The sequence below is a fragment of the Rhinopithecus bieti genome, unplaced genomic scaffold (assembly GCF_001698545.2).
Source record: "Rhinopithecus bieti isolate Rb0 unplaced genomic scaffold, ASM169854v2 scaffold_28024, whole genome shotgun sequence".
Taxonomy (NCBI): Eukaryota; Metazoa; Chordata; class Mammalia; order Primates; family Cercopithecidae; genus Rhinopithecus; species Rhinopithecus bieti.
Genome location: NW_016812359.1, coordinates 652969 through 668096, shown reverse-complemented (window position 1 = coordinate 668096; position 15128 = coordinate 652969). Strand labels below are relative to the sequence as shown.

The 15128-nt window shown below is 47.1% G+C and overlaps 1 protein-coding gene and 1 pseudogene across 2 annotated transcripts in view; one reads left to right on the top strand and one right to left on the bottom strand.

The window, feature by feature from the left end:
* The window catches only part of LOC108544732 (annexin-2 receptor-like), a 53612-nt pseudogene extending 53262 nt beyond the window's left edge, over positions 1-350 (bottom strand).
* Positions 351-1187: 837 nt separating this feature from the next.
* ZBTB35 (zinc finger and BTB domain containing 35) overlaps positions 1188-15128 on the top strand; it is a 119359-nt gene continuing 105418 nt past the window's right edge. Inside the window, exon 1 of one of the 2 annotated variants that reach the window (XM_017895972.1) lies at positions 1188-1415. In XM_017895972.1, the coding sequence (XP_017751461.1) occupies positions 1311-1415 (105 nt within the window). In that variant the 5' untranslated portion in view covers positions 1188-1310. The remainder of the gene's footprint in view (positions 1416-15128) is intronic. The other variant, XM_017895973.1, reaches the window with a different exon arrangement.

The window sequence follows — 15128 nt, the reverse complement described above, 5'->3', positions numbered from 1 at the left end:
CCCCCCCCCCCCCCCCCCCACGCTCGGCGCTGTTGGCGAAAGAGCCAACAAAACGCTCGGTGCTGCCACCCTGACACCGACTTTAGGACACGGGCCTCGGATGGAGAAAGGACGAGCGCGGAGCCACCGCGTAAGTTCCTAATGTCTTCAAATAGCGAAAGTGCTAACCGGAAACTGCCGGCTCGGTTTACCTATTGGTGTTTCGCTTGGGACCAGCAGATTCCAGAAACCAGAGGGACTGGAACCTAGTACACTTCGGCAATTGGGAAATGACCTACCAGGACAAATAACTGCTTCTGGCTCCATGGTGCTGTCCGTGAACATCCGCCGGCTCTGAGAAAGGAGCTGCACTGTCAATGAGAAACCGTGGGCACTGAGAAAGGAGCGGGCTGCAACTGATAACTGCCCACCCATTGCCACTAGGACAAAGTGCCGCCGGCACTACTCCCACCCACCGTCCTCAAATCAATCCTCTCCCGCTTAAGAAGACCTTTATTTTTCATACCGAAGTCATACCGAGGGCCACAGCAACCGACCCCTTGCGATGTGCATGGGAAAAGGAGGCAGTATAGGGATCGAGAATGGGGCGGATTAGGCTGGCCCTGGAAACAAAGTAAAAGCCATCCGGGTTGCCAGCCGTCTTCCACTGCAAGAAACTAACCTTCCAGTGGCTGGGCTCCGCCCTTCTCCTTGGTCAGAGCCCTCCAGACTCCTAAGGGGAAGCCGACACCTCATCCCTTTGGAATTTGAAGCTCTCAGTCCAAGACCTCAGTGGAGAGTGAAAGACACAATGCCGCCTGACCCAGGCTTCAGGCCTGCCCCAGCAGCTAGGCACCTCTCCAGGGGATGGAACTCTGGGAACTGCTATTTAATTCTGATGGTTAACTCTGTCAGATGGCCTTGATATATGGGAATAATCGTTGGAAGAGGGTAGAGGAAATAAGAACCGCAAGACTCTAGCACAGGACGTGTGGATTGATGGTGAGGCCTCTGTTCCCTCTCCCCTTGAAATCCTCAAAGGGCAGTTCCATTTCTATCACCTTTGACCTTTGAAATTCATCCCTGATGTCTTCTCCATCTTTGGGAAGTGCAGTACAATTTCAAGCTCTTGAATCTTCCCTCATCCCCATTTGTCAAATATGCTGACACTACAAACTCCTTTTTTATAGGAAGCCTGAAACTGCCATTGAGCAGAAGGAAAACATCCCTTTCCAGAACCTTTCTCGTTTCTCTAAAAATCTGCACTTTTGGAAGTGATCCCCCAAAGAGACCTCCAGACTCTACCATGGGTGTCTCCAGCTGAACTCATCATGTCTAATCCTCACCCTCGCTTATCCTGTTCAAATCATTTCCATCTTTTTCTGGATGAATCTGGGCGGATGTCAGACCAGAGAAGAGCACAAAATGCACCAGAGGTAAGAAGACCCATTTTGGGCTCTCACTTCTCACCCACTCTCGAGATGGTCACCCCCAGTCTTCCCCCCTATACCCTACCCTTTCTTCAGCTAGCCAGAACCTGCCCTGGTACTTGAGGCTTCTTCAATTGCCTTCTTTTGCAGGCAGTAGAATAAAGGAAAGAGGGCAGTGTCAATAGAAGAAAAGTTACAGCCACTTTATGTAATTGAAGATACTATGCAGAGTCTTTGAAAAAACAAAATATCCCACCAACCATTCCTCTCTCTCGGTTTCTACCCTAGCTTCCTATTTTAGCAAAAATGCTGGGATCAGCACTTCTGGAGGGAAGGGATCACCCTTCCAGTTTAGGAATGTGGAGAGGAGTTATGGAGCTCACTTCCCTAAAGGAGGGGGCGTTCTAGTTCCGGCATTCAGATTCAGTCTGATTCCAATATGGTGTTTTTTGTGGGGTGGTCAGAGAAAGGGCAAGTCAGGAACTGTATATTCCTCAGCTAGAGACTCTAAGACATTTGCATTTGGAAAATCAGGAGAGATGCTGATATTGTTTGGCTCCATGTCCCCACCCAACTCTCACTTTGAATTGTAATAATCCCCACGTGTCAAGGGTGATACCAGGTGGAAATAACTGAATCATGGGGGGGTGGTTTTCCCCATGCTTTTCTCGTAATAATGAGTGTGTCTCCAAGATCTGATAGTTTTATAATTGGCATTTTCCCCTGCTGGCACACATTGTCCTGCGCCCCTCTGAAGAGGTGCCTTCCACCATGATTGTGAGTTTCCTGAGGCCATGCAGAGCTGTGAGTCAGTTAAACCTTCTTTCTTTATAAATTACCCAGTTCTGGATATTTCTTCATAGCAGTGCAAGAATGGACTAATACAGATGTGGTAGAGTTGGGTGCTGGGTGGCAATGTCAGGTATATGCAGGTTCTAGGCACCAGGTCAAATCTGGATTGCAAACTGTGGGACACAAATCGCAAATGATGTCCAGCCTTTAATATTTTCTTTCATTGTTTGTCAAATAGATGAAGAAACAAAGAATAAAGAAAAGCATTGTTTTTTGGTTTTTTTTTTTTGAGACAGAGTCTCGCTCTGTTACCCAGGATGGAGTGCAGTGGTATGATCTCGGCTCACTGCAACCTCCACCTCCCCGGTTCAAGTTATTCTCCTGCCTCAGCTCCGAGAAGCTGGAATTACAGGTGCACACCATCACACCTGACTAATTTTTGTATTTTTAGTAGAGACAGGATTTCTCCCTGTTGGCCAGGCTGGTCTCAAAGTCCTGACCTCAAGTGATCTGCCTGCTTCAGCCTCTCAAAGTGCTGGAATTACAGGCATGAGTCACAGTGCCCAGCCGCAAAGTATATTTTTGTAAAATTTTATCAAGATAAACCTAGCTAAACCAATATACTAATAATAACAAAACTTGGGTTATTATTGACTAAAGGAAGGTGGCACAAAATAGAAACATTTTTAAACGTTCAAAAAAAAAAATCCGGCCAGGCGCAGTGGCTCACACCTGTAATCCCAGCACTTTGGAAGGCCGAGGTGGGTGGATCACTATCGAGACCATCCTGACTAACATAGTGAAACCCCATCTCTACTAAAAATACAAAAAATTAGCTGGGCATGGTGGCAGGCGCCTGTAGTCCCAGCTACTCGGGAGGCTGAGGCAGGAGAATGGCGTGAACCCGGGAGGCAGAGCTTGCAGTGAGTCAAGATCACTGCCACTGCACTCCAGCCTGCGTGATAGAGTGAGACCCCGTCTCAAAAACAAAACAAAACAAAGGTAGTCTTTACACAGAAGTGGTACGCACAGGTGAATTGTGTGGGAAGTCAGGATGTTGCACAGAAGCTATTCAAGTCATAGATTAAAAAAGCAAGAATCCACATTCATGCTTTCCGGCATAGATGAGGAAATACTTTTTCCCCACCTTCTTAGATTCAGTGGCTGGGCAGGGAGTGCTGTGAATTCATCTGACAACAGACAGATTAACAGGAGAAAAGGCATAAAAGTTTTTTTAAATTTTTTTTTTTTTTGAGACAGAGTCTTGCTCTGTCTCCCAGGTGAAGTGCACTGGCACCATCTCAGCTCACTGCAAGCTCCCACCTCCCAGGTTCATGCCATTCTCCTGCCTCAGCCTGCCGAGTAGCTTGGACTACAGGCACCTGCCACCGCACCCGGCTAATTTTTTGTATTTTTTAGCAGAGACGGGGTTTCACTGTGTTAGCCAGGATGGTCTCAATCTCCTGACCTTGTGATCCACCCGCCTTGGCCTCCCAAAGTGCTGGGATTATAGGCATGAGCCACCGCGCCAGGCCAAGTTTTTAAATTTTTAATCTAATGTGCATGGAGGCATCATAGAAAGAACCAAATATCCAAAAGTGTGGTGAAATTTGAGACTTTATATACCATCTTAATGATAGTGGCAAGAGGCAGACAAATCCTAGGGAGACAAGGGTGGGTCCCTGGTGAAACCGCACCTTCAAACCAAAGACAGTTTAAAGCATGAAAGCCAAGCTACAAGTCTCCAATAAATCCACGGACCGGATTAAGAATCTCTCTTCCCATTTAGTGCACTTCCCTCTGATTGATCCACACACTTCACCTAGTGCACTTTCCTCTGATTGATCTCTACACTTAACCTATTTCACATATACCTGCCCTTCCCTAATTGGTTTTTTACACAGTTATGCCCACCTTTGAGTGGTGCCTTTGTTTTAGCCTTTTTTGCATATGCACAAACCAATCAGCACACACTCCCCCATTCTGAGCCTATAAAAGCCCCGGACCCAGCCACATTGGGAGAGAGACCACCCAACTTCTGGTGGGGGACCACCCTTGAATCCCTTCTCCACTGAGAGCTGTTTTGTGGCTCAATAAAACTCTTCTCTGCCCTCCTCACTTTTTGATTGTCAGTGTAACCTCATTCTTCTTGAATGCAGGACAAGAACTTGGGACCCACCTAATGCGGGTACAAAGAAGGCTGTAACATGGGAAGCAGCTGTTGGGCCAAGCCAGCCCTGGAGCTGTAGGCCAGAGCGAGACCACAGGACTGACAGAGCTGTTAACACGCTGACATATTTCGGGCTGCAGAGGGCAGGACTGAAACCTATTCGCATGTTGTAACACCAACTCTGGGGCTTTGGAGTCACAGGCGTGCCTGTTTGGGTGCCATCACATTCCCCTCATCTGGATGCCAGAGTCCACCATAGGAGTCACTTGCAACATGCCTGGTCTAGCCACAAGTCCCACACAGAGCCTGCTCCTGTGCTGGTGCTTGGAGCAACCAGCAGAACCCCACACTCACTAGCTCATATACCCCTCCTGCCAGGGGCTGAGTGCAAGGTTGCGGTGGCCACAGTATCTGCACCAGAGGGCATGCCAGGCACAGCCCAGTGAGCCGAGTAGACGGGGCATCTCCTGTGGTTAGCCTGGGCTCCAGTAAGGCCTGGGTAGGGCATCACCAGCCAGAGGCCTCTGGCTGGCAACGCGGCTGAGAAAAATCCTATGTCATTAAGGAGATGGGGCAGGGCAGAGGAGCACTTAAGGAAATATGAATGATTTTTTTTTCTTTCTTTTTGAGACGGAGTCTTGCTCTGTCACCCAGGCTAGAGTGCAGTGGCGCGATCTCGGCTCACTGCAAGCTCTGCCTCCTGGGTTGACGCCATTCTCCTGCCTCAGCCTCCCCAGTAGCTGGAACTACAGGCGCCCGCCACCACACCCGGCTAATTTTTTTGTATTTTTAATAGAGACAGGGTTTCACCATGTTAGCCAGGATGGTCTCAATCTCCTGACCTTGTGATCCACCCACCTCAGCCTCCCAAAGTGCTGGGATTACAGGCCGACCACAAATGATTTTTTAGAAGATAAATGGTCCTTTAGAAGAACAGATAATAGATATGACAGTTTTAGATAATGTCTTTTGTGCAGGGTGGGTGTAATCGCCCAACTGTTTCATCTTGCCCATTGTCCACAAAAGCCAATGCACTGAGAGCAGCGGCTTTTTGCAGCAAAGAAAGAGTTTAATAATTGCAGGACTGGCCAAGTGGAAGAACAGGAGCTCATTCTCAAATCCATCTCTGAGAATTCTTAAGACAGGATTTTTTAAGGATAGTTTGGTAAGCATGGGGCTAGGGGATGGAGACTACTGATTGGTTGGGTTGGGGATGAAACCATAGGGTTTTGAAGCTGTCTTTGTGCACTGAGTCAGTTCCTGGGTAGGGATCACTGGTCTGGGTGTCAGTTGTTCCAATGGAAATGCAAAGTCTCAAAAATATCTCAAACACCAGTCTTAGGTTTTACAATGGCAATGTTATCTATAGTAGCAATTAGGGAAGTTACAAATCTTGTGACTACCCTTATGTGACTCCTGAGTAGTAAACCGTGACTTGTTGTCATTTAACTATGCATAGGTATTAGCAGAATTTAGGCACTTCCCAAAATTCTAATATTGTGTACTTTCATTAGTATTACAAAGATGGTTTCTTCGGTTCCTGAACTACATGGGAGAGTTTGGGGAAAGGGTTATTATGTTCCTTGTTTTAAGATTAAACTATAAGCTAAATTTCTCCCATAGTTAGCTTGACCTATGCCCAGGAATGAGCCAAGAGTTAGCTTGTCAGGTTAGAAGCAAGATGGAGTCAGCTGTCAGATTACTGTCCTTACCAGCATTTTAAATCCTCCTAAATTAGAGAACCACCCTCCTAGAAGGTTTGTTGAGTCCCATCCCTTCCAGGTTTGGACTGGTACATGGGCTACTTTTCTGATGTTTGAAGTGATTTCTAGAACCGCTTTTCCGTTATCATCTATGTTAAGACAGCAATTAGAGATATTAAACCTACCACAGACCCCACCCTCTTCTGCTAATGAGTAGTCTAGTGCTGGCCTGTTTTGCTAATTGCCGTGCACATTTGCTTTGTTGTTGCATGAGCATTTCCAGGGCTGAGGCAGTTTGGTTAGTGATTATCTCTAGAACTGCCTGTAGCCTTAGTTATTCTATTTAGCATATATATGGGAGTGTGATAACCCCATGAACAAGTGGCACGACTGTAATATTCGATGATCTGTTGCAGAGGCCATTCATCCTCTTGCCATCTTTGGCTTCCTCCTACCTTTAAGGATTGTTTTTCTCTGTTTAAGTTATCATACACAGACAGGGACTCTGAAGATGTTGCCCGCTGTTAATGTTTTGGAGGGAGGAGTAGCCTTGGGGGTGAGCTTGACCCTGGTGCGATGGAACCAGTCAGGAAATCCTTGGACTCTTAACTGCAATTGGCTTGCTGAGTGTCATGGTGTAGGGGTCTGTCCACTTCAGTTGTAGCTTTTGGTGAGGGTCGGGTTGGCAGATAAACACGTCTGTGCCTGCAAGACAGTTGAGAGGACAAGGAGGTGTCGATAAGGAGAGGCATGGCCTCATTTACTGCTTCACGAATAAAAGACCGTGTCTGGATTAAGGAGGGGAGGTAATTCCTGAGTGGCTCAGAGTCTGGTAAGGGTGGCGACCCTAGGACAAAAGTTTGGCCATAAATGATTCATTTAAAGGGACTATAAAAAGAGGGTGCTTTTGGTGTTGCGCAGAGTCTCATGAGGGTGAAAGAGATTTTTTTTGTCCACAACTGGTGGGTTTCTAGAGCCAGCTTGGTGAGTTGGGCTTTAAGGACAGACTTAATTTTTTCAACTTTGCCTGAAGATTGATGCCTGTAGGGTGTGTGGAGAACCTACTTTATTCTTAAGGATGTAGAGATGCCTTGGGTAATTTGACTGATGAAGGCAGGCCTGTTACCGGACTGGATGGATGTTGGGAGTCTGAAACGGGGAATTATATGCACGATGAGAGTTTGTGTGACGATATTTGCACCTTCTGAAGTTGTTGGGAAAGCTTCTACCTACCTGGAGAAAGTACAGACAAAGACTAGAAGATAGCGGAGCTGTTATCGGGTGGCATGTGAGTGAAGTCTACTTGCCAATCTTGCCCGGGTACCTGGCCCCAGGCTTGGTGGGTAGGAAAAGGCAGTGGCTGGAGGGAGCCTTGGCGTGACACTGAGTGGCAGATAGAGCAGGACTGGGTAATTTCTCGAACATGGCTGGAGAGGTGAGGACAAGTGAGAATAGGGTGGAGAAGTTGCAAGAGAGGGTTGTAACCAACATGAAAAGAGTTGTGGAGGCTTTGGAGGTGAGGAAGGCTTTGAGTATGAGGAAGAACGAAGTGCCCTTCCTCGATATACCATGATCCTTGCTTTTGAAGGTTTTGGGCTCAGAAGTCCTCCTTTTCTTCTGAGGAGTAGAGAGGAGAGAACAAGGACAGGGACAGAAACTGGCCTTGCACGGGTTGTAAGGCTACTTGTTTGGCTACCTGATCTGCTAGCGCATTTCTAGCTGATACAGGATTGTCTGGGGTTTGGTGGCCCCTGCAGTGAATGATGGCAAGTTTCTGTGGGAGCCTGGCAGCTTGAAGGAGTTTGCTGATGAGAGAGCCATTTATGACAGGAGTGTTTTTTGCAGTTAGGAAACCCCATTCTTTCCAGATGGACAAGTGTGAGTGTACTATGGGAAATGCATAATGAGAATTTGAATATATGTTGATATGTTGTCTGACTGCTAGAGTGAGAGCTCAAGTGAGGGCGATGAGTTCAGCTTTTTGGGACGTGGTGCCTAGGAGGATCGGATTGGCTTCAGTAGTGTGGAGAGTTGACACTATAGCTTAGCCAGCATGCCAGCATCCTTGATGTAGGAAAGAGCACCATCTACAAACCGAGTAAAGGAGGCACCTGGAAGGGATTGGTCTGTTAGGTTTGGAAAAGGTATAAGAAAGGTTTGAACAGTGTTCACACAGAAGCATACAGGGTCTTGGGCAGTTGTAGCTTCAAGTAAGAACGTGGTCACGTTTAGACAGGAGCTGGTTAGCATGGTGATTTGGGCGGTTTCTATGAATAGAGCATACAGTTGAAGGAGCTGTGGGGCAGAGATGAGACTTAGTACACTGCAGTGAGCTAGCATGTCTTTGATGTTATGGGTTGAATAAACTGTTATGCTGGCATGGAGAGATAGTTTTAGGCTTTCAAGGGTGAAGACAGCAGCTGCCCCCAGTGCTTGGAGGCAGGCAGACCATCTGAGAACTGTGGCTTTGAGCTGTTTGGAGAGGTAGGCAACAACCTGGAGGGTGGGTCCCTTAGACTGGGTTAGAACACCTAGTGCAACTCCATGCCGTTTATCAGTATAGAGGGAGAAAGGTTTGGTGAGGTCTGGGAGAGTGAGGACAGGGGCTGAAATGAGAGCCTTCTGGAGTGGATGGAAAGGTTAGATAAGAGACTGCACAGGTTTGAAGGCTCATGGAGAGGGCCTTTAGTGGCTTGGTATAACGGTTTGGCAAGTAGAGCGAAGGAGGGAACCCAGAGCCTAAAATATCCTAGTCCTAGAAAAGAGAGAATTTCTTGCTTAGTTTGCGGAGGTGGGAGGGACTGGAGGAGGGATATGCGGTCAGTTGTGAGCCTTTAGGTTCATGGAGTAAGAGGCCTAGATAGGTGACTGAGGGGGTGCATATTTGTGCTTTCTTAGGGGAGACCCAATACCCCTGTTCTGCCAAGTTTAAAAGAGAGATAGTTATGGGTGTTGCAGTCTCTTTGAGAGGGGCTACACAGGAGCAGATCATTAACACATTGAAGGAGAGTGGATGGTTTTAGGAATAAGGTAGAGGGGTCGCTAGCAAGGTCCGGTCCAAAAAGGTGGGGGCTGTCTCTGACACCTTGAGGTAGTATGCACCAGGTGAGCTGACGTGAAAGGTGGGTGTTGGGGTTTTCCCACGTAAAGGCAAAAGTTTGGGGAATCGATGTAAGGGAATTGTGAAGACAAAGCATTCTTTAGGTTTAAAACAGAAAAATGAGTGGTATTGGAGGGAATTGCAGAAAGTAAAGTATACCGGTTAGGAACTACTGGACATACTGGGAGTACAGCTTGGTTAACGAGCCTGAGGTCCTGGACTAAGTGGTAAGTTCCATCTGGCTTTTTAACAGGTAGAACAGGTATGTTAAAAGAGGAGTTTGTTGGGTGGAGTAGGTGACTGGCGAGGAGGTGAGAAATTATAGCCTATGAGAACTGCTTGGAGGATGGGATACTGCTTCTGCGATAGTAACTGGGTGGGCTCTTTAAGGGTAAAGCAGATGGGGGTGTGGTATTCTGCAACTGAGGGTGTGGAAGTATCCTAAACAGTGGGGTTAACTACAGATGGGGGATAAGGAAAAGTTGCATGTTTTAAGGTGGGAAGTTGGAGGAGTAGAAGAAAGTTAGATGCCCCAGAGGGTCTGGGTTGATATACTGGGTACTATGGGGAACGGGGAAGTAGAGAATAGTGTGGAGCTTTGAAAGGATGTCTCTGCCTATGAATGAAGTTGGGCATGAGGGCAGGACTAAAAAAGAGTGAGTGAAGGAAAAGGTGTGCAGGGAGCAGAAGAGTGGAGGGGTGGCTCGGGGTTTGGAGACTTGTCCGTCAATTCCCACAACAGAAACTTGGGAGGACTGGGTGGGTCCTGAAAAATTAGGTAAAGCAGAGTAGGTTGCCTGGTATTAATTTAAAAAAAATATTGGCCTACCTGCCACCATCAGGGTTACCCTTGCTTTGGATGAAGCGATGGTAGTTGCCAGGGCGTCCGTTCCAGGGCACCGTCAGTCTTCAGCAGCAAGGCCTATGAGATCTGAGTAGGAGGTTTTGGCTGGCTCAGGAAGGCATGGAGGTGGTCCTTGCAGGGGCCGCTCACAGTCCAACTTCCAATGGGGTCCTCCGGAGAGAGGGCATGGCCTGGTGGGCTTACCTGGGTTTGGGCATTGTCTGGACCAGTGGCCTTCATTGCCATACTTGAAAAAGGTGCCAGGTGGAGCTGGATTACTAGGAGGCTTCTGTGTGGAGGTGCGGCCCTGTGGGCCTGCAGGGCCCCTGATGGCGGAGGCAAGCATTTGAAACTCTGCGTGTTTTTGCCATTTACTTTCCTCATCACAATTGTTAAAGATTTTGAAGGTTAAATTAAGAAGGTCTCGTTGTGGGGTTTGAGGGCTGTTGTTAAACTTCTGAAGCTTGCGCCAAATATTGGGGGTGGATTGGGAGATGAACCGAAGGTTTAAAATAGTGGTTCCTTCTGGGCTGGTTGGGTCTAGGTTGGTATATTTTCTTATGGCTTCAGTTAAACGAGAGAGAAAAAGGGCTGTTTTTTCATCAGGATCTTGGGTGATTTCTGCAAGTTTTTCATAGTTTATCACGTAATGGGCACCCTTTTTGAGTCCTGCAATGAGACACACAATCATGTGGTCTCAATGGCGCTGTCCAGAGGCCCTGTCTTGAAAATCCCAGTGGGGATCCTGGTTGGGTACTGCCTGTGTGCCAGTAGGCTGGGCAGGAGCTTGGTGATGAATTGCATCAGCATGCGCCTGAGCTAGGGTCCAGATATGGTCCCGGTCGTCTGGGGTGAGGGTGGAAGAGAGGACAATGTAGAGGTCATGCCAGATTAGTTCCTATGAGTGGATAAGGTACTGAAACTCCCGAATATAAGAGGTCAGGTCTTCTGGAAATGAACGGAGTCTTTTGCTAATTTGAGAGAGATCTGTGAGGGAGAAGGGAACATGAACTCTAACAATACCTTCAGTTCCTTCTACTTCCTGAAGGGGGCACTCTAGCACAGGCACTGAAGTAAGGGTGGGACATGGGCCAAACATGGCACCTGAACGAGTGTGGAGTGTGGACGGGAGAGCAGGAAGAACCTGGAAGTGGTTCCTGCTGAGTGTTTGAAGGGGAGAGGGGGGTTAACAGGCAGTGGAGGATAGATAGGGGCGTAAGGTGGTGGGATGGGTTTACAAGCCTCAGGAGAGGGCAGTGGGGAGGAGAATGGGTACAGGAAATACTAGAATTGTCCTGAGGAGGGGATGGTGTAGGAAAAGAAGGGGATACTGCTGACTGGGAAGATGGTGGCTGGGAAGATGGTGGCTGGGAAGACAACGAGAAGGCTTGGGCTAAAGAAGAGGGCTGAGAGGAAGAGGTAGGGGCTGGGAGGGGTGGACAGCAGTGTGCTGCATCTAACAAGGAAAAAGAGGTGGAGTTGGGAGGAGAAAGGCAATCAGGGGGGTGAGAATGGAGGAGAAGGATTTGAACAGGTGAGCAAGAATTGTAGAGGTCGAGTTGTGATCTGAGTGTAAAAAGGCCTGGACATAAGCAATTTCTTCCCATTTGTCTAGTCATTGGCAATAATTGCTTAAGTCAGTTAAAATTGTAAAGTTGAATGTTCCATTTGCGGGCCATTTGGACCCATTATCCAATTCGTATTGTTGCCAGACTGAATTGCAAAAAAAGACAAGGCACTTAGGGTGGATATTTTGCCTGAGGCCTAAGGTTTGCAGGCTTTTTATGAGGCAGCCTAGAGGGCTGTTTTTTGGAATGGAGGACCGGGAGTTTCCCATAACAGAGGGTAGACTCAGGAGAACAGGGAAAAAGGAGACCATCCTGGATGGCCAGAGGGAGATGATAAAAGGAGCGATGGTCACCGCTGCGTTTTTCATTCCTGGAACGGGATCAAATGGCTTAGAGGCATCTCCCTAAGGCTAGATGATCAGATGATCAGCCAGTACCTGGCACATGCTGGAGCCTTTTGGACCAACGTTGGATTTTCAGACTGTAGGAAAGAGAGGCCATGCAGCTTTTCCCTTGTTAACTGGGCTCCCAGGGAAACTTACCAGTAGGCAAGATCAGTGACCAATGTGCATGCACAGAGAGGCGACTGGAGGCTGAGGAGCTTCGTTTGTCCTGCTGCTGTGCCCTGTTCTCCAGGGTGGAGGGGTAGGTCCACAGAGGCTCTCCGGGATTTCGGCACCAGATGTAAGGTTCTTATATCGGTTTGAACCCCGAGAGCATGCCAACAGACAGCACGAGGTGGTGTGGAGCAACATGCTGTTTTAGTGAGCATGTGGGTGCAGGTGGGCTGAGGCCTAAAATGGGATCAGCCCCAAGTGAAGACGGGACAGGGGATTTATAGTCCTCTGTAAACAGGAAGTGTCCCAGTCTAACATGACTGCTATGTAGTACAGGATGGCCTCTTTCTCGATCTTCAGGGTTGGGAGGAGTTACTCATCCCTTCAAGCTTTCAGGCCCCAGGGAGAATCTTTCAAGTATGAAGCTGGCCTTGTGAAAGCAGAGCTCCAATTACACAGTGTATCCCGAATCCATGAATGTTATGGTGCTATTTCAAACCACTAAGAGGCCTTGTGAGAGTCTCTTCTTTACCAGAAAATGTGGGGAACACAGAGAGGGTCTTTCTGGATAGACATACCCGGGGAACTTCTGCTGAGGAAAGTGAAAGCAAAGATACAACTTCTCCCAGAAAAGGGAGTACATATGTAGATGGCGATAAGTAATATAGCCTGAAGTATTCACATGGATATAATTAGAGTTAGTGTTATAGTTAAGGAGGAAGGGAAGGGAGACAGAAAGAAAGTAAGTAAGAAAGGAAACAAGAAAAGATAAAACTGTGTCCTAGTTTCTTACTTGTGTTAAACAAATTATTTTTCTAGATATCATTAACCAAGATAAGGAATCCCTAAAGAGAGGCAGGCTTGATTTAGAGTTGTCTGAGGGCTTCCGAAAGAGCTGTTCAGTGAATAAAAAGAAATCCAACCATGGAGTATCAGAGTCTAAGTTGGATGTATAGGTTTGTGTGTCTTCAGTATTGTCTTGTATTTTAAGACAGAACTAGATGTGTCCATCAGAAACGAGTGTATGGCATGAAAAAGTTGCAGATGGTAGGCCACAGTGAACTCCAATTGTTTGGAAGGCTTAACTTGAACCTTCCTAGGCTGGAGAATTTTAAATGACTGAGATGTTTCTAATGTGTCTAGAACTTTTTTTCTAATGAGCCTAGGGAGGGCTAGAATCTCTATCAGAGTTAGTTTGAGATGTAAAGGGGATCTGAATGTGCCATCCCAATATATGCCACTTTAGCATATTTTATTTTAGCATATTAGATTATTTTGAGCAGTTGAAAAATTAGAAATAGCAGGCATGGTGCAGTGGCTCACACCTGTAATCCTAGTACTTTGGGAGACCAAGACAGGTGGATCACCTGAGGTCAGGAGTTTGAGACCAGCCTGGTCAACATGGCGAAACCCCATTTCTATTAAAAATATATATATACAAAAATTAGCCAGGCATGGTGGGGCACACCTGTAATCCCAGCTACTCAGGAGGCTGAGGAAGGAGAATAACTTGAAGTCAGGAGGTAGAGGTTGCAGTGAGCCGAGATCGCACCATTGTACTCCAGCCTGCATGATGGGAGTGAGACTCCATCTCAAAAAAAAAAAGAAAAAAGAAATTAGAAATAGCAGACATATGAGGATCTCTCTGACCTCCCTTTCCTGCCAAAAGCAGGGCATACATTTTGCTTTTGTAAAAAAAATTTCCATTTTAAAGGCTTCCACCTCTCCCCTACCTGGAAGAGAAGGAAACTTTTCTACTCTAATACTTGAAGGGGGCCTGCCCCTCCACACCTGTGGGTATTTCTCGCAAGGTGGAGATGAGAGACTGAGAAAAGAAATAAGACACAAAGTATAGAGGAGAAAAGTGGACCCAGGGGACCAGCACTCAGCAAGTGAGGACTTGCACCAGCACTGGTCTCTGTGTTCCCTCAGTATTTATTGATCACTATCTCTACTATCTTGGTGAGGGGGATGTGGCAGGACTACAGGGTAATGGTGGGGAGATGGTCAGCAGGAAAACGGGAGCAAAGGACTCCATGTCATAAATAAGTTTAAGGAAAGGTGCTGTGCCTGAATGTGCACATAGGCCAGATTTATGTTTGACTTTACACAAACATCTCAGTGCAGTAAAAAGCAGTATTGCCACCAGCATGTCTCACCTCCAGCCATAAGGCAGTTTTCTCCTATCTCAGTAAGTAGAATATATGATCAGGTTTTACACCGAGACATTCCATTCCCAGGGATGAGCAGGAGACAGATGCCTTCCTCTTATCTCAACTGCAAAGAGGCCTCCCTCTTTTACTAATCCTCCTCAGCACAGACCCTTTATGGGTGTTGGGCTGGGGGATGGAGGTCTTTCCGTTCCCACGAGGCCATATCTTGTTATGCCCAGACCGTTTGTTCCCCGAAGAAGACCACCAGAGTCCAGAGTCAAAGCCAAGCGGCAAGGATCTTTAATGCAAGTTCGAACTTGGTCCCTCCGTTCTACAACATACAAGAGGACCTCGAACAATGTGTGTGCTGGCTTTTTATAGCCTAATGTAAACAGGACTTGTAAAGTTGCACAGTAACGAGGGAATTCTCTAGGTTACAGCATTACAATTGGTTAACATTTTAAGTTTATACATTTAGCAGTTTTTTTATTGGTTCCCGCGCTCTCACAAACGGCTGTGTTCTTATCGGGGACTTTCCAGGTGGTGTCTTTCTAAAGTTGAGATATATGGTAGTCTTTGAGTTGAAAGATATATGGTGGGGAGACATATGGTGGGATGAGCCCAGGAAGTTGAGAGACATATGGAGGGGAGACATATGGTGGGATGTGTTTATACTGGGCTCAGGAAGTTGAGAGATATATGGCAAGCACTGGTAATTGGAACAGAAAAAGAACAAGACAGGGACCTTCACAACGCTTGTCTATACAACGTCTGGAATCTATAGATAACATAATCGGTTAGGTCCGGGGTCAACTTTTAACTAGGCTCAAGG